Source organism: Jaculus jaculus, chromosome 9, assembly GCF_020740685.1.
Source record: "Jaculus jaculus isolate mJacJac1 chromosome 9, mJacJac1.mat.Y.cur, whole genome shotgun sequence".
NCBI lineage: Eukaryota > Metazoa > Chordata > Mammalia > Rodentia > Dipodidae > Jaculus > Jaculus jaculus.
In genome coordinates, this window is record NC_059110.1 from 124,447,748 (window position 1) to 124,474,393 (window position 26,646).

Here is a 26,646-nt window from a genome sequence, read left to right on the forward strand (position 1 = left end):
TTCTAGAGCCGGGCGTGAGGGCGCCCGCTTTTAATCTCAGCACTCAAGAGGTAGTGGGAGGAAGATTGCTGGGAGCTTGAGGCCAGCCTGGGACTATAGAGTGAGATCCAGGCCAGCCTGGGCTAGAATGAGACCACACACACACACACACACACACACACACACACACAGCTCTGGCCTAGTAACTTTCTCCTACTTAAAGCTTCTGTGCGGTGCAGCTCCACCAACCAGGAGGCCACTCTTCCCCCCTAACATGCATCGACCTTTTCCACTGGACCCAGGACTGAAAGGCCCAGATGGCCACGGGGCACTCCTGTACCCAGGTAGGCCTGCATCTTCCAGGGGCCCATCTCTCCTGCGCCTCGCCTGCAAGCTCTGGAGGACTCAGGCTACAGGCGCTTGATGCTCCCAAGCTGCACGCCTCAGAGCTTGTTACCCAGGGCAGCGGGCCAGCCCCTTGCTCACGGTGCAGGTGACCAGGCCTGTTAGCCTAGATCAAGAGCAGCCTGCCCTGCTCTCCTGGGGGGAAATATTACTCTACCCATTGAGCAACCTTAGTCACTGGAGTGGTAAAGGTGAGGCTGGAGAGATGGCTTAGTGGTTAAGGCGCTTGCCTGCAAAGCCGAAGGACCCAGGTTCAGTTCCCCAGAACCCACGAAAGCCAGATGCACAAAGGGGGCACATGGGTTTGGAGTTTTTTTGCAGTGGCTGAAGGCGCTGGGGTGCCCATTCTCTCTCTCTCTCTCAAATAAATAAATAACAATAGAAGGGAAAAAAGGTGCAAAGAGGCACATGGGTTAGGGGACTAGCCCTACTTTATAAGGATTTTTCACTCAGTGACCAAAGGCACAGGCTGCTAGGCACAAGAGGGTGGTGTTAAGAGAGCTGCAGGCTGACCACAGGGTGCCTTTCTGGGAAGGTCATCCTCACCCTCCACGTGGGTACCCCATGATGCTGGGCTGAGGGCCTGGCCCCGGGGCACACTTGGATGATCAACTCCGTCTGGTCCCTAAGGACAGGCCGATGGACGATGCTGTGGACTTCCAGGCTCACGAGTCTGGTGCCATGTTCATCTCTGTCCTTGGTGCCAGCAGCGTGCCGGCCTGGGTAGGACCCCCTCCGCCCCAGGCGGCCACCAGGACCCTCGGGTGCATGTTCTCAAGCCCAGGAACACTAAAGGCTCTTCCAGTGATGCCAGCAGCCTGGCGCACTCAGGGGTCCTGAGAACGTCTGCTGCCCAGGTTGAGGTTGACACTTGGCCATTTCCCCAGTCCTTCCGTCCCGGACGCCACTCACCTACCTCTAAGGGTCCTCCCCATGTCCTTCTACCCTGACGCAGGGCAGACTTTTCACCTGTCCCCCAAGAATGCAGCCCTAATCACCACCCCCTCTGGTTCTTAAAGAAGTTTCTAGGCCCTAACCACCTGCTCTGTGGCAGCTGGGTCATCCGACATCTATATCCGTACCTGTCCCTGCAAACTGACAGAAAACCCGCAGGCAGACAGAGAGAAGAGGCGGTGGGGTGGGGGTGGGGAGGGAACAGAGGTACACAATGGGTGCCAAGCCCTCCGTGTGGCTGCAGCCCGCCAATGTCCCAACTCTTCTGTGGCCTTTGTCCAGTGACAGTGCCGGACAATGAGAAAGTCCCAAAGTGTCGTGGTCACTGCAGATGGCGAGGGGCGGCTGGGAACAGCACAGGCAGGGACTCCGTTCACCAAGGCTGGTCAAGGTCAAGTGCAAGAGGCTGGGACTCAGGACCCTTAGGCCACACAGAGGAATAGCCTGTCCAGGAGAGCTCTGCCCATAGCCAGTGGCCTTCCACGGTCCGTGAGGTGGAAGAAGTCCCTGGGGGAAGGATAAGGCACAACATCTCCACAGCTTGCCTCCAAAGATGTCCCGAGGACCCTCAGGCGCAGGGTGGGACAAGTTGGTGAGAGGCCACCATGGCCAAAGAGGTTCAGTGTCAAGACAGGGACAGCTGAGGCCTGATGTTCATGGCAGGATGATGGCCACCCGGAGAACCACATGGGGACACGGGGGCTGTGACAAGGGGAGGTGTCAAGATAAGAGCCTGTAGCCAGCTCCCTATAAACAAAGTCAGTTGGGGACCAGGAGGTCAGACTGGGCAAGAGGGCAAGTGGCCTTATAAGCCCCAGTCACATGCCTCAGGCCTTTCCCAGGGTCGCCACTCAGTCCACTCCTTCAGATGGGTGGCCTCTGGTCCCTCCCAGCTCTAAGAACAAGGGCAGAAAAGGTGCTGGGCCCAGAGTCATGAGGCCATCGAGATGACGTGTGCTCCAAGGAAGAGGGCGATTACCATCTCATTTTATTTTGCGGGGACTGAGCCTAAAGTAACCAGAAAGAACAAGAGTCACAAGGGAGGGACCCCACTGCTTGGGGCCCAGCTATTAGCTTTTACTAAAATAAAATAAAATAAAACTGTGTTGCACTCCCCAGGAGTGGTACAATCTAAACATAGAAGTCTTGGGAGTTCTATTTTTCTTCTGACAACCTTTCTCCTCCTCTCAACAAAAACATCTTTTTTTTTGCCCCCCCCCCCCAACTAGTATCAGAAAATAGCTTCTGACTAGCAAGGGACAAATATTCCCAAGCCTGGGACAGGAAGGCTCCCCTGGCCCCTTGAGGAGCCTGAAGCCAGCGTCCAAGGGCCAGGACACTGCTGTCCCATCCATAGGTCACAGCCCATGCCACTAGGCTGGTTTGTCCAAGGGAAGGCCGAGAACAAAGGCCGTAAGTGTCAGTCTTGAAAAAACCACAGCCTGAAAGAGGCCCTGTGACCCTCTGGGTCACTTTGTTTACCTATGAAAGGGGGCAGAACTACCTCTAAGGTCTGTCTAGGTGTAAAATGGCACCATTTGGAGATATGGGCTCTGGAAATGGGGGGAGGGAGATTGGTCCTACCCGCCTCCCCCACGGGAGTCAGCCCGAGACACTGGTGAAAGGCTTTTGCTCACGGCCAAACGGACACTGTAATTCCTGATGCAACCAGGACTTAGCCTGGCCTTTCCACCCGTGTGAACTGTCATCATAAACAGCTCCGCTGGCTGTGGGCCATTCCACCCACACTTCCCAGGGTGATCTCAGAGCGAGGAGCACCAAGGTTGTCTGCCGCACTCCCTAAAAGGACCTAAATTCTTGCCCTCAGGAGGAGCTGACGACACCCCACTCCCACGACTGCCTGCTGGTGGGCCCGCCTCCCCGTTCTGTCTGTCTCTGAACGCGGCCAGTGGAAGGGCGAATCCACCGGACACAACACAGCTGCCTGGGATGGACAAGCCCAGATGTGCGGCTGATTCCCACACCCAAGTGGGGCCCCCATGTTCCTTCTGATGGCCCTCTGGCAGAGGACACTAGAGAACCCTGCCAGGAGTGCAGGGGGCAGCTCTGTAAGCGGGGTGTGAGGGAGGTGAAAAGAGGTGGCCGGGGCCCATGGCGAAGGAGAAGAGGGGGTCCCGGGAGGTAAGAGCCTCGTCACAAACCACAGGCCCAGTGTGAGTTACTAAAGCAGAACGTGTTTATTGGGCACCCACACTCCTCACGGAGGAGCCAGATGCAAGCCGGAGGCTTCCGCTCTCAGCTCTCTCGGGCTGCGTACAGTTGCCACCCAAGAATGTAGGCACAGGACCAGCCACCAGCTAAAGAACACTATTTGGGTGGGGCAGGATCACCAGGAGGTGGCCTTGGCATGAAGCCAGGCATGTGCCTGGACTCCACAAACACTGAGGAGTTGGTAGGTGGGGGACCTCAGGACACCTACCTGATCATTGGCTAACTTGGGGGGGGAGGGAAGGAATCTGGCCCTGAGGCAGAAGCTGCCCTGAGCCAACAAGGGAGAGGTGAGCTTCAGCACAAGGGGTCCCTTGCCCAGGTCAGGTCCTGAAAGCTCCTCCCTGAATCTGCCTGCTTCCTCCTGGCGGCAGCTGGCGCCTTAGTCCCACACATAGGGGTTTCTAAAGACCTGAGAGTTCTTGCCATCTCTCGGCGTTGTGGCTGCCTGGTGGCTCTGGGCCACATACATATCTTCGGCTCGTAGGGTCGAGTTGGCACTGCCCATCACCTGGCTGTTGGCGGTGGCCCGTGGGAGGATGACGTCGTAAGCGCCTTCAGACTGAAAAGGAAGAACAGGCGGTCTCACAGTCAGGGCATCGGGAGCCAGGTTCCGCCAGGGCGGATGTACAAACAACGGGCTTCCTGCAGGGCTCTGCCTGCCAGCTCCCCCTTCTTGACCCCTCCGCCTCCACTCTGTGGGGCCCCTGCTGGCAGCCTGGGGTGGATGACTCCACCTCTGGAAATAGAGGGCATGGAAGTAGGTCCTTGGCCACCTCAAGACTTCCCAGAGGGAGACTGTCCCTCCCAGAGCTTTCTTCCTGCTCCCAGGTCCTCAGCAAATACTCAAGTCCACAGAGAGGGTAGGCTGCGCTGAGCTACCACTGCCTGTCTGATGCCACTCCCGGGCTCCCTTCCAGTACAGATCTTTTTGTTGTTGTTGTTTTGTTTTGTTTGAGATAAGGTCTCACTCTAGTCCAGGCTGACCTGGAATTCACTATGGAGTCCCAGGGCGGCCTCGAACTCAAGGTGATCCTAATACCTCTGCTTCCTAAGTGCTGGGATTAAAGGTATGTGCCACCATGCCTGGCTTCTACAAATGTCACTTAGTACCCAACTGGTTGGCCCTGGGCATGCCCACATAACTCTTGGTCTTGGTATCTGGTCCCAAATGCTCTACCTAGTGGGAATGTGAACTCCTGGCCCCACCAGCCTTGTCCCCGTGGAAAGCTGCCACTAAATCTCAACAGGCCAAGGACCCCAAAGGAGCCTTTGTTTAATGAGATCCAGGTGGTGTGCCCACCTCGCCGGGGGTCTCACTTACTGGACGATCTAACCAGTTCCTGCTACCTAGAATATCTGAATTAAGGCTCTCATACCTGGGCATGCCCAGATCATCAGGTATATTTGTTAAGCCCCACCCCCTGGGAGCTGACTCCCACCCTCTGGTGGGCTGGTCAGTGTTTAGCTGGGACGGGGAGAAGGGAACCCTCAGGCTCTGTTTGCAAAGCCGCCTTAGGGAGTCACTCCAATATCGGACCCAAGGAGATGTTCACTCTGGTGGTCTGGAAACCATGTTCCGAGAACCAGGAACGAGCTGCTGGCCAGCTTGTACAGGTTTCCTCAAGGACTCTAGAGAGGCAGGAAGGGGCAGCCTTGCAGGGCAGCTCTGAAGCAAAGGGTTCTGGGAGGGGGACAGGGAAGGCAGCTTATGGAAACTGCCCGGCTGCAGGCCCACACTTAAGTAAAGGGCCGGGATGGGAAGTCTCAGACGCTGCAGCCCCTCCCTGCTCCTGAGTTCACAGCGGGAGGTGGGGAGGAGATGAGAACAGCACCCTCCTGACCTCCTGGCTTCCTGTTCCCAGAATCCTGCCAAGGCAGGTCGCTGACCTTTGTGGCAGCCACTGCCTGCCGGGTGTGGTGAAGGAACATATATGGAGGAGACTCTAGCCCACTGCCTTCCTGTCCCCCAGGCTAATGGAGCATCTGGCTTCCAGAGCCCAGAGAAGGTATAAGGTCAATATATGCTAGCCAGGCATGGTGGCACAAGCCTGTAATCCCAGCACTGAGGTAGGCAAATTGTGAGTTCAAGGCCAGCCTGGGCTATAAAGCAAGACCTTGTCTCAAAAAAAGAAAAGAAAAGAAAAGAAAAGCAAAAAGAAGAAAAAGAAACAGGGAGCTGGAGAGATGGCTCAGCAGTTAAAGGTGCTTACAAAATTTGCCAGCCCAGGTTCAATTCCCCAATACCCATGTAAAGCCAGACACACAAAAGTGGGCATGCGTCTGGAGTTCCTGTACAGCAGCAGGACGCCCTGATGTGCCCCTTCATATTCTCTCTCTTTTGGTCTTGAATAAATAAAATAGTTAAAAAACAAAATAGGGGGCTGGAGAGATGACTTCGTGATTAAGGCGCTTGCCTACAAAGCCTAAGGACCCAGGTTTGATTCCACAGAACCCACATAAGCAAGATACACAAGGTGAAGCTTGCATCTGGAGTTCGTCTACAGTGATTAAAGGCCCTGGCACACTCTGTGTGTGTAATAATAATTTTTTAAAAATCAGGGCTGGAGAGATGGCTTAGTGGTTAAAGCATTTTGCCTGTGAAGCCTAAGGACTCAGGTTCTATTCCCCAGGACCCACATAAGCCAGATGTACAAGGGGGCGCATGTGTTTGGAGCTCTTTTGCAGTGGCTAGAGACCCTGGTGTACCCATTCTCTCTCTCTCTTTTCTTTTCTTCTTCTTTTTTTTTTTTTTTTGGAAAGCAAGGACTCCAGTCCAGGACTGAAGCAAGGACTGAAGCCACGTTTATTTCTCAGCAGTCTTTTTTGTATCTTCTTCTAAACCATTTGCCCATGGACAATTCCATGTCTCTCTGTTTCTATCTGCCTCTTTCTCTCTCATGCTCTCTCAAATAAATAAATAAGAAACTAATCTTGATTTAAAAAAAAAAAATCAAAAGAGGTTCTGCCTTCTTGCCATAAAGAGAAGTTTGAGGCCCTCTTGGGATAGCCATGGTTAAAGAACTAAGTATTGTTGGACGTAGTGGTGCATGTCTTTAATCCCAGCACTTGGGAGGCAGAGGTAGGAGCATCTCCATGAGTTCAAGGCCATCCTGAGACTACATAGTGGATTCCAGTTCAGCCTGGGCTAGAGTGAGACCCTACCTTGAAAAACAAACAAACAAACAACAACAACAAAACAGAACAGAACTAAGTAACTAAGAATCTATCTAGACCTGCTAACTAACGTGTGGTCCCATCACTTTGGGGGTACCTGCCTGACACCCTCCTTTGTCCATTCCCAAGCTCCTTAAGGGTAAGGCTAGCTGCTGCCACCGGCTCTGTCTTCTCCACTGTACCAAGCCCTGGACTGTGGTGATACCCAGTAACAGAGGCAGATCCTGTTGTGTGCCCAGCTACATCAAATCCAGGCAAAGGAGGGTGAGGATGGGGCTCTGGGCTGGTAGGGTCAATGCCCAAGATGAGGAGTCTGAGCAGGCCGTGTGACCCCGTCCTCCACCCACTGAGGCTGGGCCACAGCTGTCAGCAGGGTCCCACTGGTCAGTGGTCCCAGAGACCCACTTACCGGTCCTTTATGCATTAAGGTCATCTCTGTGGGCTGGTACATACTGGTCATCAGCTGCCCATTGTACCCACTGTAAGGCGACACAGGTCTCTTAGCTGTGGGGGAGGGGAGCAAGCACAATTTGAGGGTCCCTCGATTCTCACTTCCCAACCCACCATCCCAAGTAGCTCTCCTAGGCTTAGGGAAAAGAGGATCCTGGGGATCTGGTTTAATAGCTGAGTGGAGACTTGGGAATGAGGTTGAGGTTGTTGTGGACGTGGGTTCCCCCCACCCTGCCCAGTGCCCCTTTATATAGCTGCACAATGCTGCTTGGTTCCCAGCATGTGGCACCCCTCCCCCACAGCTCAGAAACATGCCCTGTCAGCAACTTTCACATCCCCATCCGCCCTCAGGGCCAGAGGCCAAGAGGGGCGCATGGGTCTCCGGCTGCTTTCCAAAACAGCCCGCCTTCAGCTCCGGCCGCTACCACTGCGGGACAGCTGCCAGGCGCTACGGGAAACACGAGCAAGACCCTCCAGCCCTTCCAGTTTTCACATCCTCACAGGGCAGGGCTGCCCGGGGAGCCCTCCACACCGACCCACGCTCCTCTCCCGGGCCCCCTGGCAAGGTTCCAGAACTATCTGCAGCTCCAGGAATACTTCCCTGTGCTTTCCGGGTGGTGTGGGTTTCAGGGTCTGCTCCACCCTGCTGGGCACCCCCAGGCTGCGTGAAGAAGAGCTGTGGACCAGTCCTGAGGCCCAAGTACAGGCCTCAAAAAGGGGGCAGGTGGGAGAGGGCTCGGCTGTCTCCTGTGGGGCCAAGGGACCATGGTCTGGATAGAACTCCTAAGTGCTGGGCTCACACTATTGATTTTTCCATTTAGAAAAAAAAAGAGAGAGAAATAAATAAAAACTCAAACAGTCCGGAAGTGTCTGCCATCAGGGAACAGAGGCTGAGAACGATGTGGCCTGATAAACAGGCATAAGGTTGGTTCAAGCAGGGATGGGGGTGGAGGCTTGCTCTGCTTCCCTGCGCCTGCCCTCAGACCCCTCCCCATTGGCCCCTGCATGCCCAGTGGCACATTCTGTGTGTGTCAGGGGCCACCCCAGTGTGGGATCAAAGCCCAGAGTGGCCAACAGAGCAAGGGTCAGTGCTTTTCACAAAGCCGGACATCCAAGGACTCGTAGTGTGGACAGCACACAGGGGTTTCTCTCATTCAGGAACTCCTACGGCCTCTGATTTTCTGCCAGAGGGACCACGGCCAGCACATGATAACCAGGTGGTGAGTCTAGAGCCCCCAAACATCTTAACCAACACAGTCGGGGTCAAGCAGAGCGCTGAGACTGCTTCCAGCTCCCTGGAAGGTGCTGCAACCGACAGGCTAAGAAACACGCAATCCACACGCACCTGCGTCTTAGCACAGGGTCTGGAGCCCGGCAAGTGTCTTAACAGGCCACTATATAGCACCATAGTTCTGTGTGTGTGTGTGTGTGTGTGTGTGTGTGTGTTGCTAGGGATCAAACTCACGTCTCCATGTCTGCTAAGCAAGCCCTCGACCACTGAGCTACACTCTCAGCCTCTGAATTTGGGAGCTTAAAAAATATTAATAGGATGGGCGTGGTGGCGCACGCCTTTAATCCCAGCACTTGGGAGGCAGAGGTAGGTGGATCGCGGTGAGTTCGAGGCCACCCTGAGACTACATAGCCTGGGCTAGAGTGCGACCCTACCTCAAAAAACCAATAATAATAATAATAATAATAATAACTGCAGATATCCCAAAGAACCTTCCATTGCTTCCAAGAGACTGGTTGCCTGCCCTGGGATAAAGGGAACATGAGTGCCAGGTGTGCTGATACACACCTGTAATCCTAGCACTCGGAGGCAGGTGGATCAGGAGTTCAAGGGCATCTCGATGACATAGCATAGCAAGTTCAAGACCATCCTGGGCTATAGGAGACCATGTCTTGGCGCGCGCGTACACACACACACACACACACACACACACACACACACACACACGGCTTCAGAAGTCTCTCACAACATACCCGAGGCTGGTTCATCCATGGAAAACGCCTTGTTCTCCACGAACATGCTCTGGCCCGTCTGCTCTTTCAGGATGGTTTCATAGCCCACGCCCCGGGTAGGGTACATGTCCCCCTGGTAGCTCTGCTCTGGGCTGGGCTTCGTCACATGGGAGACCTCGGGGATGACATAGAAGAGGACAAAAGCCCAGGCGTTGGCAGCAAGGGCGATGGCCAGCGTGGGGTCGTCCCAGGTGGGGCTGTGTCGCTGCCTATTGCCGTAGGTATACATGACAATCCACGCCACCCAGATGGCGATGGAGGTGGCCGTGGTGAGCAATACAAACACCCCGTGTTTCCGCCAGCGCTTAAAGCGGCCGCACAGCGTGGGCCAGGCGCCCAGGAAGGCGCCCAGCAACAGTAACATCACGTAGATGAGGGCCATGACAAAATCCATGTTGGCGATGGCGCAGGGTGAGGTCACAGTCCAGCCAGCGCTGCCATTGCCCAGAGCGCCGGCTTGGCCACCTCCCCGTAGCAGGGTGATAATCAGCCACTCCGTGTTGATGATGACCTCCACGAGGGTTAGCAGCACAGCCACCGTGAAGATCACCCAGCCCCGGGGCCCGTGGTTCTTCCGGGAGAGGAAGTTGAGGGCAAAGACGTGGGCCACCAGACAAGAGAAGCAAATGGCAAAGAGGACCCCGAAGAGGAAGCGCCGAGAGGCGCAGGTCGAGAAGTCCGGCTTCACCACGCAGGCAAACACCAGGCAGAAGAGGCCCAGGGTGCCCAGCAGGAAGAACACTTGGGTCCCCAGGAGGCTCCGCTTCTTGGTGTCCTGCACGAAGGGGAGGCTGGCCACGAGGATGATGGTGAGTGCGAATGAGGTGATGACGCCCGCCCCGGCCACAGCCTCCAGGACGATGCCCCAAGCCCCAGTGCGGTCACACAGGTTGTAGTACAGGGGGTCCAGGTCTGGGCTGCAGCCAGGCGGGGCATGGTTCTGGGCCCAGGCCCCCGGGAAGAAGAAGACAGGCAGTCCCATACGCATCAGCAAAGCTTTGTGGGAAGCCATCCTGGCTCCCAGGCCAGGCTCCAGCTGGATCCCTAGAGACAGAGGGAGAATGGGCAAAGTCAGTACTTCCAAGGCTAGACTTCACCATGCTTCCCCATCCCAAACCCGGGTGGGCAGTGTTAATTAATCATGACCCAGTCCTTCCAGGCTTCAGAAGCCTTTTTTTTTTTTAAAGTCATCAGCATTTCTTTCTCTTTATTTATTTATTGGGGGCAGATGGAGAGAGAATGAATGCACCAGGGCCTCTAGCCACTGCAAACAAACTCCAGATGCATGTGCCACCTTGTGCATCTGGCTTACGCTGGTCCTAGGTAATCAAGCCTGGGTCATCAGCCTTCATAGACAAGTGCATTAACCACTAAGGCATCTCTCCAGCTCAGAAATCTTAATACAGAGTCCACTAGAGCCTATCAACTGAACCTAGATGACACTTGCTTCCTATCCGTAGCCAGGGGAAGGGAAGAAAGTGTTACCGAATTTTCAGTCCCCTCCCACCCATCAAAACCTGGTTTCAGATGATTTCTGAGTTCCTATAGGTCTAGGGTGGAGGTGAAAGGGCGTGTGAGCAAGTTAAAGACAAGCAGAGGACTTGGGAAGTTGCTCACTGCTTAGAAGCACTTGTTCCTAAAGTCTGCAAGCCGGGTTTAATTCCTAAGCTACCCATGTAAGCAAGACGAAATAAGGTGCCCAAGAATCTGAGACTTGCTTGCAGCGGCAAGAGGTTCCAGTGCACCCATACACACGCACACACATACACACCCACAGCGTGTGCACATACAAGTAAATAATAAAAAATAAAATTGGATCTGGAGACATGGCTCCACAGTAAAGGCATTTGCCTGCAAAGCCTAATGAGTAAGGCTCAATTCCCCAGTACCCATGTAAAGCCAGATGCACAAAGTGGCCCATGCATCTGGAGTTCATTTGTAGTGGCTGGAGGCCCTAGCAAGCCCATTCTCTCTCTCTCTCTCTCTGCCTATCTCTTTTCTCTCTATTTCTCCCTGCTTGTAAACAAATTAATTAATTAAAAAAATAAAAACCAAGCATAGCACCTATTCAGCACTTCTCCTCTGCCCTGGCACCTCTAGGGTTCAGGTCAGATACTCTGCTTTAAGGACTCCAAAGTCCACGGCTAGTCAGCTGTACATTCCTCTTTTCAAAACATACTTGACAAGCACTTAGTAAGTACTCAATAGGCACCTGTGGCAGGTATATCCTGCAGCTAGGAAAAGAAAATAGTTGAAAAGTTATCTTTATGTTTTCCCCATCTGATTCCTTCTACTTTCTTATGTATTTATATATTTCTATTTATTTACTTATTTTTCCAGGCAGAAACAGAAAGAGATTGAGAGAGAGAAAATTAGCAAGCCAGGGCCTCTAGCCACTGCAATCAACCTATTAGATGCATACACTACCTTGTGGGCATGCGCAAGCTTGTGCATGCATCATTTTGTGTATCTGGCTTACGTGGGAACTGGGGAATCGAACATGGGTCCTTAGTTTTTGCAGGCAAGTGCCTTAACCACTAAACCATCTCTCCAGCCCTGAACCTCCCTTTTTTTAATAAACACATTTATTATTCAGTTGTTGGTTTATTTACTATTACCCGAGGCAAGTTCTGACTAGATAGTCCAAATTGGCCTAGAGCTCACTATGTAACCCAAGCTGGCTTTGAACTCATGATCCTACTGCCTCGGCATCCTGAGTGATAGGATGGTAGGAACAGGACACCAAGACCAGCCTTTTTAAAATTTTCTCTTGGTGCCAAGTTTCCACTTCAGAATTTACAGTTCTTCATCTGGTTCAATGCTAAAGATAAGAATAAAATAAACCGGGGCTGGAGGGATGGCTTAGCGGTTAAGCGCTTGCCTGTGAAGCCTAAGGACACTGGTTCGAGGCTCGATTCCCCAGGAACCACGTCAGCCAGATGCACAAGGGGGCGCACGCGTCTGGAGTTCGTTTGTAGTAGCTGGAAGCCCTGGCGCACCCATTCGCTCTCTCTCATCTGCCTCTTTCTTTCTCTGTTTGTCGCTCTCAAATAAATAAAAATAAACAAGAATAAAACAAACCAGTTCCCCTGCTAAGGAGTTAATGACGTTGTGCAAAAAATTCTATGAGGCATTAACATTTTAAAAGCAAGGATCAGGCAGAGGCAAGGCCAGCCCAAAGGGAGTAATCATTAATGGAAGACTTGAGGGCATTGTAGTGAAGAAAGGAATCTTTTACTAACACCAGAAAGCTAACTCATTATTACCCTATCAGCTCCACACAGCTTTACCAAATGTTGCAGATTTGTGCCAAGGAAGAAAACCAAACCTGGCTTCCCCCCCCCCCCCCCGCTGCCACCCCCCAGTTTTCCCTCTCTGAAGCACAGGCAAAGCACAGGTTAAGAGAAATTCAAGACCGGATCTGAGGGTCTGGGTGCAGCTCAGGGGTAGAACGCTGGCCTAACATATGTGAGGCACTGGTATCTGTCCCCAGCACTGCCAAAAAGAAAAAGGAAAAAAAGAAAGAAAAAAAAAAAAAAAAAGAGGAAGACCCAATCTGTGAGATTCTCATAAAAGATTAAATCTCACTTGAAGACGTAACAGTCGCCATGTAAAATTTAAGAATACAAATGCTCTGAAAAGAAAGTTGTGAAGTCCAAAATTCTTTGAGTTGTTGTCTTTTGCATTTACATCACCCTGCACAGTCACGAAACTAGTTGTGCTGGGGGCGCTCGCCTTTAATCCCAGCACTTGGGAGGCTGAGGTAGGAGGATCACAGTGAGTTTGAGGCCAGCCTGGGCTACATAGTAAATTCTAGGTCAGCCTGAGCTCGAGTGAGACTCTTCCTTTAAAAAGAGTGACAGGCTGGAGAGATGGCTTAGTAGTTAAGGCATTTGCCTTCAAAGCCAAAGGACCCCTGTTTGGTTCCTCAGGACCCACGTTAGCCAGATGCACAAGGGGGCGCATGTACCTGGAGTTTGTTTTCAGTGGCTGGAGGCCCTGGCACATCCATTCTCGTTCTCTCTGTCTCTCTCTCTCAAGTAAATAAAATAAAATAAAATAAAATAAAATAAAATAAAATAAAATAAAATAAAATAAAAAGAAGTGTCAATTAAAAAATGGAGAGATTTAAAAAAAGAAGATATAGAGCCAGGTGGTGTGGTGGTATACACTTTTAATCCCAGCACTCGGGAGGCAGAGGTAGGAGGATCACCATGAGTTCAAGGCCACCCTGAGACTTCCAGGTCAGCCTGGACCACAGTGAGACCCTTCCTCGAAAAGAAGAAGAAGAAGAAAGAAGAAGAAGAAAGAGAAGAAGAAGAAGAAGAAAGGAGAAGAAGAAGGAGGAGGAGAAGGAGAAAAGAAGAAGAAGAAAGAAGAAGAAGAAGAAGAAGAAGAAGAAGAAGAGGAAGAAGAAGAAGAAGAAGAAGAAGAACAACAACAACAACAACAACAACAAAGGTGTAGCCTTGCCTCTCCTGAGGAGTTCAGAAAACAGCAACCAAGTTTTCTTGGGCAGATAGTGGCCACTAGTGGCTGGCAGGGAAATGGTATTGCCTACATTATTTACCCCTCTCTCCTTTAACTGCCAACCTTATTTTAATTAATTAATCTACTTATTTACTTTTTTTTTCCCCAAGGTAGGGTCTCACTGTAGCCCAGGCTGACATGGAATTCACTATGAAGAATTAAGGTTAACTCGAACTCACAGCCATCCTCCTTCCTCAGCCTCCAGAGTGCTGGGACTAAAGGCATGTGCCACCACACCTGGCTTACTTATTTTTGAGACAGGGTCCTGCTATGCAGCCCTAGCCAGCCTCAGACTTGGTGTGATCCCTCCACCTCAGCTTCCCAAGTACTGGGAATAGAGATGTGAGCCACCAATCCTGATAATGGCTATTTAATTTCTAATAAGCAAACTAAATTCCCAAATCCCACTCAACAGAAATTGGTCATCCTCAATTAAACAGAAGGACACTTTTGCACCCCTAAAAAACTTTTTAAATTTTGTTTTAGAGAGAGTGGGAGAGAGGATTGGCACACCAGGGCCTCAGTCACTGAAATCAAACTCCAGACCACCTAGTGGGCATGTGTGACCTTGAGCATGCTTCACCTTTGTGTGTCTGGTTTATGTGGGATCTGGAGAGTAGAACATGGGCCCTTAGGCTTCACAGGCAAGCGCTTTAACCACTAAGCCAACTCTCCAGGCCCCCAACAGCTTTTTGGAGCAGGGTCTCAGTAGCTCAGGCTGGTCTCAAATTCATGGTAATTCTCCTGCATCAGCCTCATTCTCCACAGTGCTGGATTACAGGCGTGAGCCACCACACTCAGCTTTTGTCCCCTGAAAAGATAACAGGGATGGGAGTGGTGGAAAGAGCCTATAATCTCAGCACTTGAGAGAGAGGAAGAGAGAGAGGAAGACAGGAGGACCAAGAGTTCAAGATCACTCACTCTTGGTCCATATGGAGTTGGAGGCCAGCCTCATCTACGTAAGAAACCCTCAAAAAAAAAAAAAAAAAAAAAGATCAGGCATGTTGTTTGCTTTGCCTCTGTCTGTGTGGTGTATTTATGCATGCTTATATGTATATAGGTGCATGTGTGTATTCATGTGGAGGCCAGAAGGTAACTTCAATGTTTCCTTATATTACTGCCTACTTTATTTACTGAAACCTGGTCTCTGGCTGAACCAAGAGCTCACAGATTTCACTAGACAAGCACTTTGCAGCCTGAGCCATCTCCCAAGCTCCAAATTTAGGCATCTTAAGCCATCTTAGCCACCTCCTTGCTTTTCTTCAACCACGACGTACCACCGACTCTTAAAGTTAACTCATGTAAGGGCTGGGGAGATGGCTCAGCAGTTAAGGTGCTTGCCTGCAAAACCTAAGGACCTGAGTTCGATTCCCCAGGACCCATTTAACACCAAATGTACAAGATGATGCATGCGTTCAGAGTTCCTTTGCAATGGCTAAAGGCCCTGGCATGCCCATTCTCTCTCTTTGTATCTGCCTTCTCTCTCTCTCTCTCTCTCAAATAAATAAATACAAATAAAATTTTAACTCATGTAAGTATGCTGTTTTCCTCATCCCTGGCATTCTTTGCTTTTGATGTAAAAGCTCCTTTCCCCTGCATGGAGATTTTGTATAATAGCAAAGTCATACTGCGCCACTGGTGTTTACAAGGGATGGGATGAGAAAGACAATCAGTGGCTAAGAATTAATAGGTAAGTAAAGAGTAACTCCAAACCATCCGTCCAGGGGTAGCTGAAAGACGGTGTCACGCCACGAGACCCTAAGTGGTCAACTCTGGTGTGGGGACTGAGCACACAGACAACTAGCTAGAGCTTGGGGTGCAATTAGAAACGTAGGATTGAAGTGTCCTGCTGCTCCCAAAGTTCTGGAAAATACGAAAATGAAGAAACATGGTCCCTGATTAAGATCTAGAGATATGGCAAGTGACAAAGGACACAGGTTACCTTTAGGCAAGAGGTGCTACAGAAAAACAGAAGGTAGAGGGAGAAGATAGAAACTGAAGAGACAGCTCAGCGGTTAAAGCGCCTATTTGCAAAGCCAAAGGACCCAGGTTCAATTCCCCAGTACCCATATAAAGCCAGATGCAAAGGTGGTGCATGTATCTGGAGTTCGTTTGCAGTGGCTACAGGCGCTGGCACCCCTATTTTCTCTCTATTCTCTCTATATATTTGCTTCTTTCTCTCCTTTTTCTAATAACTAAATAATTTTTTTAAAGTATAAATGGGGGCTGGAGAGATGGCTTAGCAGTTAAGGTGCCTGCCTGCAAAGCCCAAGGACCCAGGTTCGAGTTCCCAGAAACCATGTAAACTAGATGCACAAGGTGGCACACGTGTCTGAAGTTTGACTACAGTGGTTAGAGGCCCTGGCATGCCAATTTTCTCTCTCTCTTAAATTTTTTGATATATTTATTTACTTATTTGAAAGAAAGAATGAGACAGAGAGAAAATGGGTGCACCAGGGCCTCCAGCCGCTGCAAATGAATTCCAGATGCATGCGCCCCCTTGTGCATCTGGCTTACGTAGGTCCTGGAGAATCAAACCAGGATCCTTTGGTTTTACAGGCAAACGCCTTAACTGCTAAGCCATTTCTCCAGCCCCCATTTAAAAAAAATATATATATACATATATATATACACATAAAATTTCAAACCAGGCGTGGTGGGATACGCCTTTAATCCCAGCACTCGGGAGGCAGAGGTAGGAGGATCATGTTGAGCTCAAGGCCACCCTGAGACTAATTCCAGGTCAGTCTGGGCTAAAGTGAAACCCTACCTTGAAAAAAAAAAAACAACAAATTAAGTGTGGGCGCCATTCCTGACGCTGCTAAAGGGGGAGCCTCATGACGGCAAGAGAAAGTGTGGCGTGGCAACGGCTGGACGTCACCTCTGCTACAGCAAGTGGAAAACCCGAGCGTGGCAGAACTCTGGCGGCAGGAGGCTGGGCTCCAGCACCCCACAGCCCACCTCAGCAACACACCGCCTCCTCCGGCTAGGCTCCACCTCTCAAACTGCCATCAGCCGGGCACCAAGCATTCCGAGTACACGAGTTTATGGGGTTCTTATGAATTTACCTCATCCAAACACCATGCGCAGATACTATGCTGCCATAAGACAGGCTGAGCGAAGACATAAACATGGGGAGGAGCCGAGCAGAGGCAATGATGACGCAGGTCCGTGCCCTGACGTCAGCCCCCAAGTTCAGATCACAAGGAGAAGAAAGTCAAGTTCAAGTATGGAGTGAGCTTGTACCGGGAGGTGGAAGCTGGCTGGTGGCAGGTTAGACACGCTCTAGGGGCGCTGTGCAGTGGGGAGCTACTGCCAGCCAGATTAAACTTGGTGGAGTCTGGCAAAATAAAAAAAAAAGCAAACAAAAAACACAGGTACTTTATTGGGGCCACACATCCATCCCAACTGAAACAGCGAGACCAAAGGTAAAAAGCATCACGTTCACATATGACAGAGTCTTGCCAAAAAAATAAATACATATCTAAGGATGTAGGAGGAAACTGTGCCGAATACACATTCACATCTGGCAACCTCATCATTCCAGGGATGCGGGGCAGGGATAGGTAATGCACTTGAAGGCCCTGGGTTCCGTTCCCAGAAATGAAGAGGAAGAAGAGAAGGAAGGAAAAGAATAGGAGAGGGGGGAGGCTGGAGGGATGGCTTAGCAGTTAAGGTGTTGCCTGCAACGCCAAAGGACCTAGGTTCGATTCCCCAGGACCCACGCAAGCCAGATGCACAAGCAGATGCACAACATGCATCTAGAGTTCTTTCGCAGTGGTTGGAGGCCCAAGCATGCCCATTCTCTATCTTTCTCTCCCTCTCTCTCTCTCTTTCTGTGTGCATGTATGCCAAATAAATAAAATATTAAAAAGAAGAAGAAGAAATGAGGAGGAGGCAGAAGAAACACTCACCTTTCCCACAGCCACTTGGGCCAGAGTCAGGGAATACTGACGCCCTGCTCCATTTCCCCCTGACTTTGCTAGAGTCTGACCAGCTTCCGCCCAGACCCTGCCCTGCAAATCACACCTCCGCTGGCTAATCCCTAGGTGAAAGCCTGCAGAAATCACCCAGATGACACTGAACTTGTAGAATCCCATGGCACGTCTTTATGCAGAACTTCTCCAACGCATGGCGGGGCACTCCTCCTTGCCCATTAACTCTCACCCGCTGTCTTTCCCTACCAAGCACTTGTGAGTAACATACTGATGGCACTTTATTGGTTTATCAATGGCACTAACATGAAGTTTGGGATAGAGGAAATGAACTTTTGCATTAGAAGAAAAGACTGGCTTTTACAATGCCAGTTATTTAGGAAAATAGTAGTAAATTTACATATGGGTACCACGCTGCTGCTCAGATGCCCCGAGACTTAATATTCCCTTCCTAAAATGTCTCATTTCTCAGCTTCCACAGAAAACAGAAGATTTAGGTACGAAAACTGGGCCAGCTAGGCCGAGCTCTGTCTCCTGCCCATGACAGAGGCCTCTGCAGGTTAGCAGGAGACTAAGAAAGCTGCAAAGAGCTCAGCTCCAACGCCTTGGCTTTCTGGAGTACATATCCAGCCACCCAGCTAATGCTATCTTTTTGTTTTGTTTTGTTTTTCGAGGTAGGGTCTCACTCTGGCCCAAGTTGTTCTGGAATTCACTATGGAGTCTCAGGGTGGCCTTAAACTCATGGCGATCCTCCTACTTCTGCCTCCCAAGCGCTGGGATTAAAGGAGTGCGCCACCACGCTTGGCTGGTGATACCTTTCAACATGGCGGCTAAGGAGTGGACGAGGGACCGAGTGAGCTCTTTCTTCAGGATCTTCTTCAGGACTCCAGATGTACCTACCTGGTGTGGGCCCATAGCTCTACACGAGCCCTGAACTCATTTATTGATTGTGTGTGTGTGTGTGTGTGTGTGTGTGTACACAGATGTACAAGTGCACCCCGTGTGCCTGAGTGCAGGCTCACCCACCTTACTTCCCTGACAGTCTCTCTCACTGAACTCATAGCTCCCCATTTTTTATTTAAGCCTGGCTTACCAGGGAAACCCAGCAATCTTCTTGTCTCCACCCTTCCTTGGTGCTGGAATTACAAGCGTGTGTGACCACGCCAGCCTTGTTATGTGGGTCCCGGGGATCGAACTCGGGTCCTTGTGCTTGTGCACCAAGGGCTCTTACCCTTGGGCCAGCTCCCCACCCTGGTGAACTCTCAAATCATGAGGCCTGACTCTCCTACCAAGCTCTAAGCCTGCAAGACGTCTCCTCCGTAAGGCTAGACGGGGCTCTGAACACCGTGGGGAGCGACATTCACCCCCTCTGAACAACACAGACCGCTCATCTCTCCCACTCCTGCCTCCTTCACTTTGGAGTCGTATCTGCTCCCAGGTTCCCTTGATCAAGATCTCCAAGGATCAAGAGGGGTGGGACAGGAGTTTCCTGCCTTCAGAGCCTCCTATAACTCATAGCTGAGGCCTGGCTTCAGATTCTCTTCTGGACAAAAAAGGTTCTGTGGGGCTGGAGAGATGGCTTAGTGGTTAAGTGCTTGCCTGTGAAGCCTAAGGACCCCGGTTCAAGGCTCGGTTCCCCAGGACCCATGTTAGCCAGATGCGCAAGGGGGCGCTTGCATCTGGAGTTCATTTGCAGTGGCTGGAAGCCCTGGCGCGCCCATTCTCTCCCTCTCTCTACCTGCCTCTTTCTCCCTCTGTCTGTTGCTCTCAAGTAAATAAATAAAAACGAACAAAAAAAATTAAAAAAAAAAGTTGTGTGGTGGTTTGATTCACCCCCATAAACTGAGGCATTCTGAATGGTTACAGTGTCTTTTGGGGGGTGGGTTTATGGGTGTTATAGCCAGTGTTTGGCACACTCTCCTGCTGATGTTGTCCACCTGATGTTGGCCAGGAGGTGATGTCCACCTTCTGCTCCCATCATCATTTTCCTTTGCCAACACGGAGCTTCCCCTCGAACCCCAACCCCACCCCCGACAATCTGCTCTTGGCCGGGTGTTTTCTGCCGGCAATGCAAACCGGCCTGCAACAGGCTCTTTGCTTCACCTCCCTGGAATCAGTGGTAGAAATACATTTTTACTGAAATAGGCCTTTCCACCGGGTTCAGCCACCTAGCCCCCAGCTCTGGTTTAGGGCAGTGAAATTCAGTCCAAAATCCCCTTCCTAGCTCTCTGTGTGCGGGGAGAGTAGAGGCGCCTCAGCCAGGTGGGCAGAGGCTCAGCTAGACCCGACTGGTGTCACCCGGCCACAGGTGAGGCAAGTGTGGCCTGCTCACCTTTCCAGAAGAGCATCCCCTTATCACTGCCTTCCTGGACCTAAGAAAGACTCCCCCAGCTCACCCCCCCCCACCTCCCGCCAGGACAGGCACAACTGTGATCGCTTTCAGCCCGCCAGCCAGAGACATCACACAGCATCCGTTTTCCTCCCTGGTGGCCTCCCCTTAGCAGCTGAGCTGGAAAGATGGATAGACCCTTGGCCAGCCTTCATCTGGTCTCTTCTCCCACGCACCCACCTCCGCCCTTCTTTCTCAGTCCAGCTAGCTCTTCTGGTGTCAGCCCGTTTCTGGGGCTGATGTGCATCCTATCCAATGAGGAGCTGAGGAGACATGGCAGCTCACGAAGGAGCCCACCTCGGTCTAGTGCCCTCCCCCACTCCCATGCCAAGAGTGGGCAATTGGGCCATATGCCCTGAGCATTCGGAGACTTCGAAGTCTTCAATGTAATCTAGGGTCTGCTCTGGAATGTCACTCTGGAATGTGCCCCACCCCCACCCCCGAACAGCACGTACTCCCAGGACACATTAGAGACGCATTGTTAGGGGAGGAGGGTGGCTCCAGGCACACAAAGCTATACTTCTATATCTTCTGGTCCCCCGTGCCTCGGGATCAAGACTGTGGGGGTCTCAGGTGGTTAGAAGTTCCTGGATGTAAAACTGCGGCCAAGAAGGGGAAGTGGAAAGAGCGCTGGAAAAAGCAGAGCTGAGTGTGTGTGTGTGTGTGTGTATGTTTGGGGTGCGGTGAGGGGTGGTATCTAGAAGCCAGGCCTCTACAAGCAGAGGCGCGGAATAAATCTGAAATTCCAAACTTCCAACGGGAGGAACCCGACTTCTCTCGCTAGCCTGGCTACTGGGGTCTACTCGTGCGCGCCCCTGCAAGTCTGAACCGAAAGAGCGGAGAACCAGCTTCTCTTCCTCCCGTTTCGTCCAGCCACAGAAACCTGCACCCTCTCCGCCCACGGCAGCCGAAAGCAGAGACGATGCCAGCCCACAGGTCACTTAGACGCGGTGGCCTCGCGCTGCGCGAGTGGGTGGAAGGGAACACCGGCCACGGAGTCCTTCCCCGCCCTCGGGCCGGAGGAGCCGCAGCGCTGGCCTCCCCACCCGTAGCCTCCCGCGGAGTCGCATTTTGGAAACTTTCTGCTTACGATCGGAGTTGGCGCCCTCCCCCACGGCCCTAGGTCTCTGCTCCGGGCCTCGGCCCGCTCCCCGCCAGCCCGTCCCGGCTCTTCCGGGCGGCGGAGGGAGGGCGGAGCGCCTAGGCGGCTGCCCTTACCTGGGACGCGCCGTCCGCCCGGCTCCGGAGGGGCGTTTGGGGCTAACGTGGGCCCCAGGCGGATCGCGGGCAGGGGTGGGAGGGACCGGGTGGAGGGCGCAGGGCCAGGCCCAGCCCTGGCTGCAGTGCGCGGGCGGTGGGACGGGGGGAGGTACCCTGGACTAGGGCGCGGGGAGCAGGGACCGCCTCCCCCGGACCCCGGCTGCGCTGGGCGCGCACGGTGGCTCGCTCTGGCGCTGGCCTCTCCGGGCGCACCGCTCCTTTCTCGCGGCGAGGGTGGGTCGGGCTGCATCACCGTGACATCACCTCCATTCAGGGCGCTGATCGGGCGCCACCAGGGCTCCAGGTACGTGCAATCCGCTTCCAGAGTAACAAAGCCCGCCCGGCCCGGTCTGGCCCTGCCCCCCACCGACTCACCTCCAGGCTCGGCCGAGTAGCACTTTCCGGCTGGGAAAGGAGATTCGGAGTTTCTGGCGGAGCTGGCGTGTGGGTTGTTGCTGTTTACTGCCACGCCCCCGGCACGCGGGCGCGCGCGCGCTCCCGGGCTTTCTGGAAAGCGGTCCCGGGGGCGGTCGGGCGCACCGAGCGGGCCGGGCTCTCGCGGCGCGCGCACACCCACCCACTCACCCACGCGCGAGGCCACCTCGGCACGTCTCTCCGGGGGCGGACACCCAGCCTTTGTCACCTTCGTCCTGGCTCTCCCGTGAGACACAAGAGTCCGCTGCGCCCGGCAGGGTAGAGTCACCCACTTGGAGCACAAAGTCCGTCTTTGTCACGCCTTCTGCGCCCCCTCCCCTCTCCAGATTGCACACGTGGACACGCCACACTCCGAGCGCCCGTCTCTTTCTCACGCGCGGTCCTGCCGGGACAACCCGGTCTCCGAGATGACCGAGAAGAGAATGCCGCCACGTACGCCCCGAACCCCTGCGCACCACCAGCCAACGCCGCGGGCCTGTCTCCCCCCGCGCGCTCGCCCTCCCCCGGGCCCCTGGTCCCTGTTGGCGACCGACCTGTGTTAATAACCCTTCCCAGTTTTGTTCCCCGAGGTACAGTGTTTAACCTGGCCCCGCTGGTCTCTGCGCTCCGGGCCAAGTAGCCCTTAACTCCGAGTTCGGTCCCCGTCCCCCAGCCAGAAAACTTTTTCCACGAAGTCGGGATCTCCCGCGCCCCACACCCACCACCTTGCCCCGGGTGGATCAACCGGTTGCCATCCTTTCCCCTCCGGACCCGGAAATCTGCTGAAAGGGATCCGCAGAAATAAGGTTATCGAGTCCCAGCTGGGGGAACTCTCCGGCCCCGGTAAACAAGAGTTTTTTTTTTTCCGGGCCGCCTTCCCCGAGGGCCGCGGATCGCGCGGGCGTGGGCTGCGCTGCCCGCCGGGGGCCTGGCGTGGGATCTGGTTGGCTTGCGCTGGAGCCCCGGAGGGGCCGAGGCGCGCTGGGAGAGGAGCGGTTGTTGGGCCTGGCAGGAGCCCGTGGGGACGCCGGGGGAGGGCAGAGCGCCCGCTCCTCGGGGTGCGAGTGCTCGTGACGCCCAGTTGCCTGGGGGATCGCCAGCAGAGCGCGGTCGAAGCCAGCCAGCCGGGTGGCTAGGCAGGCGGCAGGACGTGTTTGCTCAACCCTGAGCGCCCGCGAGGGGGAGGGGAGCAGCTGGTCACGGGCGAGCGGGTAGCCAGGTGGGGGCGGGCAGGGGGCAGGCAGGGAGGGGTAACCCCCTCCTGGCTGGGGTGTTTGCCGGCCTCCATCTATGACAACCAGGAGTTTTTAACTCCATGAATCACCAGGAGTTGCCGAGCGAGCGATAAACCTCAGGCCGGTTCCTCCCCTCGCACACTGGGGTGGGAATGTTTGCTTAGCGGTGGGGGGCTGGCCTGGCTTTGGGGCCCTGGCTTTCTGGAACCCTAAATCCCTTCTTGTGCCTTGTCATTGGTGACTGGTGTGGGGAGTGTGGCAAAGCCAGAATTGTGTCAGCGAGTGGCTGCCACAAAGCTGTGCCTTACACCCGAGACTTAGGGTCCCCCAGGGCCCAGGCGGCAAGCGCTTGAATGGCGAGGGCAGTTGGTGCCCACGTTGGAAAGGCAAACAGACCTGTCAGACCTAAAAATAGCCCTGGCCTCTACCTGCTTCTCACTAACCTAGCAACTAATGCCTAACTGGGCTGGGAGGGATCAGGAATCGTTCTCTGGCACAGGTGAAAAGCCAGCTAAGAGAGCCAGGGGACCCAGGAAGGGAAATAGCTAGGGAGGCAGGTGGTGGGATCTTGCGGAGTGTCTTGAGTTTCCTTTAACCTTCAAGAACTTCTTTCCCCTAGGGTCCCCAAACTCACGGCTTTTGTCTGCTTCTTCTGCCTGAGAAGGGCAAGAGCTAGGGTGTCGGAGCCTGTCACTCCCTGGGAAACGTTTGGAAAGGGACCTGCCCCCAGCTGGGACAGGCAGCTGGCAGTGGGAATGTAGGCCAGTGTTTAAGAACTGTTTGCTCTTCCCTGTTCACCTCCGCCTCCTTTGGGAACAAGATCTGCCTTCAAAGGACAAAGCAAGTCTCTCTGGGTAGATGACCTGGGTGTGCGGGATCTCTGCTGCCCTGCACTTTCCATCCTGGGGCCCCGTGCTACTTAGGAGTGGGGAGAAAGAGTTGGGGAGCCCCCCTCCCCCACATCTATGAGTCAGACCCTGCTGTATACTGCTACTAGCAGCCTGCCATCGATAGAAGGGAAATTGTATGGACCTGCGGTTGACCGCAGAGACTCTGGTGGCAGGGCCATCTGTGTTCCCCAAGACCTCTCACCAGGATTTTAAAACCTGGTAAGGGCTAGGGAGATGGCTTAGCAGTTAAAGCACTTGCCTGCGAAGCCTAAGGACCCAGGTTCGATTCCCTACTGGAGAAGTAGGCCACACCTGGACCAGCCAGCAAGGCCTCACATCCAAGCCCTGGTAACCCATGAGTGTGGAGGAGTCCACACAAAGAGCGCCAGCTCATACGTGCTCCCATGAGGAACCTCCAGCTTGCCCAGGAAGCAGGCATCTTGGATCACAATTTCAGTTTGTAAACTCTCTTAGGGAAACTAGGGAGGCCAGCTCCCTCTTAGATCTTAGAGATCTTGGATCTCTTTAAGATCCTTGATCTCAGAGATCAAAGGTCCCATTGGCTTGAGAACAGTCCCTCAATATGAGGCATGGCGGTACACACTGTAATCCCAGAATTTGGGAGGCGAAGGCAGGAGATCAGGAGTTCAAGAATATCCTCAGCTACATTCAGTGTGAGCTTCAGGAGATCCTGTCTTAACTCGCCCTCCAAAGGTAGAAGGAGGGAAGAAAGAAAGTGAAGAAAGAGAGAGTAATGAGGGGAGATCATAGTCTTTAGTGGTGTAACCACTGGTTAGTTGTCCACAGTCAAGTAAATAACCTTCCACCCAACATGCCAAGCAACCCTTATTCGACTTAGTGGGTCACCCCCCCCAAAAAAAAAGAAGCCCACGAAAGTAGCAAGGGAGTTATTTGGGAAAAGGGAATTTAGCAGGAGGAGGATAAGAAAGGGTAGTGGGTGAATATGATCAAAATATGCAGTATGAACTTTTCAAAATAAAAGGAAGGAAGGAAAAGAAAAGGGAAGAAAGAAGAAAGACTCTCAAGGGCGTTGTGGGACACGCTTGTAATCCCAGCTTTCAGGAGGCTGAGGTAGGAGGATTGCTGTGAGTTCAGGCTCAGCTCAAGATTACATGGTGAATTCCAGGTCAGCCTGTGCTAAAGGGAGACCCTACCTTGAGAAACCAAAACGAAAGACTCTCAGGAGCTGAGGCTCCCTGTGCAGAAGGTGGGGCCGGGAACCCTATGCCACATGACCAGGTGCCCCACAGATGCTGGTAAACAGTTCACATTGTCCTCTCCTTGCTCCTGGTTCATTCCTAACCAGCTACAGTCTCCTTTTCTCTTGGGTTCACGAGACTTCCTGCCTGGAGCAGCAGAGACAGCCTGATGATTTTGAAAGGACTCAGATACCACAAAGGGCCTGTAAGCAGGAAGCTGGGCCACTGGGACCAGAAGAGTTAAATGCTCCATTCACCACAACTGGCTACCCACGGGTGATCCCTCAGGAATTATACAAGGAAGCAGGCTTAGGGCAGAGCCTGCTGGAATGTCACCTGATGCTGAACCCTTCCACGAAACCTGTAACTCCCCCCAACCCCCTTCCACAGCTCAATGGCTCAGTGGCCAATAAACTGACTGCCCAGGAAGGGGAGAGCTGGACGTTCTGAGCCACACAGGTCTGGCCAGTCTTCATCAATAGGCTAAGCAAATCCCTATGAACCAGGCCTCACGGCTAGAGGTTCCAGAAACTCAGCCCACCCACTTCTGCATTAGGCTCTCCCCACCTACGAGAGTGTCTCCTTAACCTGAGAACATTTCAGGAGGGAATGTTCCCCTAACTCCCTCAACTTATCACCCTGCTTGCAATGTTCCTTTCAGTGAGCCGACAAGCCCCCGTCCACATGGGATATTCACCCACGTCACCCTGGCACCCGGCGCGTAACACGGCTGCTGCCTTCCGTTGCTGTTCCTTCAAAGTCCACATTCCCGCCATCTGCATTCAAAGCCCCTGACTTGTACCCATCCAGGCTCCTTCCTCTTGCCTACAGGAAATAGTCACTGCAGCCCGACTGGCCCCAGTACTCTCCCACACTTGCCTTCCTGTGACTTGTCCACGCTGTCCCCCACTCTCTCCACGATGGCCTCCATCCTCTTCTCCAGCCCAGGGAATCCTAGAAAGAGAACTGCTTGGTGACACCAGAGTCCTCGTTCTCCCTGTTGCTCCCTTTTGGGTCCCGTGTGCTGCCATTGTTTACATTGTTCACTGGAAAAATTCGGTTTTGTTTGTTTGTTTGTTTGTTTTTCAGGGCCTGGTGGTACATGCCTTTGCCTTGACTTCCTTCTCACAAGACTTTCAGGACCAAGCAATTCCTGGCCAAGAAACAAGCAAGATGGATCCAGATGAAAACTGGTCACAGAATCGGGTGCAGCTGCAAGAGAAGACACCGCAGGAGAACCAAGCTGGGCCTGTAAGGACTGGCACACAACGGCACGACCGTGAACCCCGACTCGTGACCAGTGATCCATCCTGAGAATGTCTCAGGATTTGCTTTTTGTTGGTTGGTTTGTTTCAAGGCAGGGTCTCACTGTAGCCCAGGCTAACCTGGAACTCACCCTGTAGTTCCAGGCTGGCCTTGAACCCACAGCAATCCTCCTGCATCTGCCTCCAGAGTGCCGGGATAGAAGATGAATGAATGCCACCACACTCGGCAGGTTTTGTTTTCTTTCTAATCTACATGCGTGCCATTGGTTCAGTAATAAATTTGTAGGCTCTT

At 53.0% G+C, this 26,646-nt stretch overlaps 1 protein-coding gene and 1 long non-coding RNA gene across 3 annotated transcripts; one reads left to right on the plus strand and one right to left on the minus strand.

Annotated features, from left to right (window-relative positions):
* On the minus strand, positions 1 to 21,861 carry Gprc5c (G protein-coupled receptor class C group 5 member C). 2 transcript variants are annotated; one of them, XM_045158262.1, is made up of 5 exons: positions 21,706 to 21,861; positions 9,178 to 10,260; positions 7,154 to 7,248; positions 3,980 to 4,129; positions 1 to 2,346 (listed from the first exon to the last, which is right to left on the minus strand). In XM_045158262.1, the coding sequence occupies exons 2-5, from the start codon at positions 10,226 to 10,228 to the stop codon at positions 2,314 to 2,316; spliced, it is 1,329 nt and encodes a 442-aa protein (XP_045014197.1). In that variant the 5' UTR covers positions 10,229 to 10,260; positions 21,706 to 21,861; the 3' UTR covers positions 1 to 2,313. The 2 variants fall into 2 exon arrangements, with proteins under 2 accessions (XP_045014197.1, XP_045014196.1); XM_045158261.1 differs by lacking the exon at positions 21,706 to 21,861 and adding an exon at positions 21,289 to 21,394.
* On the plus strand, positions 21,503 to 26,646 carry LOC123463367. The gene is made up of 3 exons (XR_006638905.1): positions 21,503 to 21,634; positions 22,092 to 22,587; positions 26,179 to 26,646. It is a non-coding gene; the product is annotated as an uncharacterized LOC123463367 (long non-coding RNA).

Excerpts from the sequence above, each read along its gene's own strand:
- Gprc5c (XM_045158262.1), bottom strand. The coding sequence starts at position 10,228 with ATGGCTTCCCACAAAGCTTTGCTGATGCGTATGGGACTGCCTGTCTTC. Across the intron at positions 7,249-9,177 it reads CATGGATGAACCAGCCTCGG|CTAAGAGACCTGTGTCGCCT; the intron begins GTATGTTGTGAG and ends CCTCCCCCACAG. Across the intron at positions 4,130-7,153 it reads CCTTAATGCATAAAGGACCG|TCTGAAGGCGCTTACGACGT; the intron begins GTAAGTGGGTCT and ends CTTCCTTTTCAG.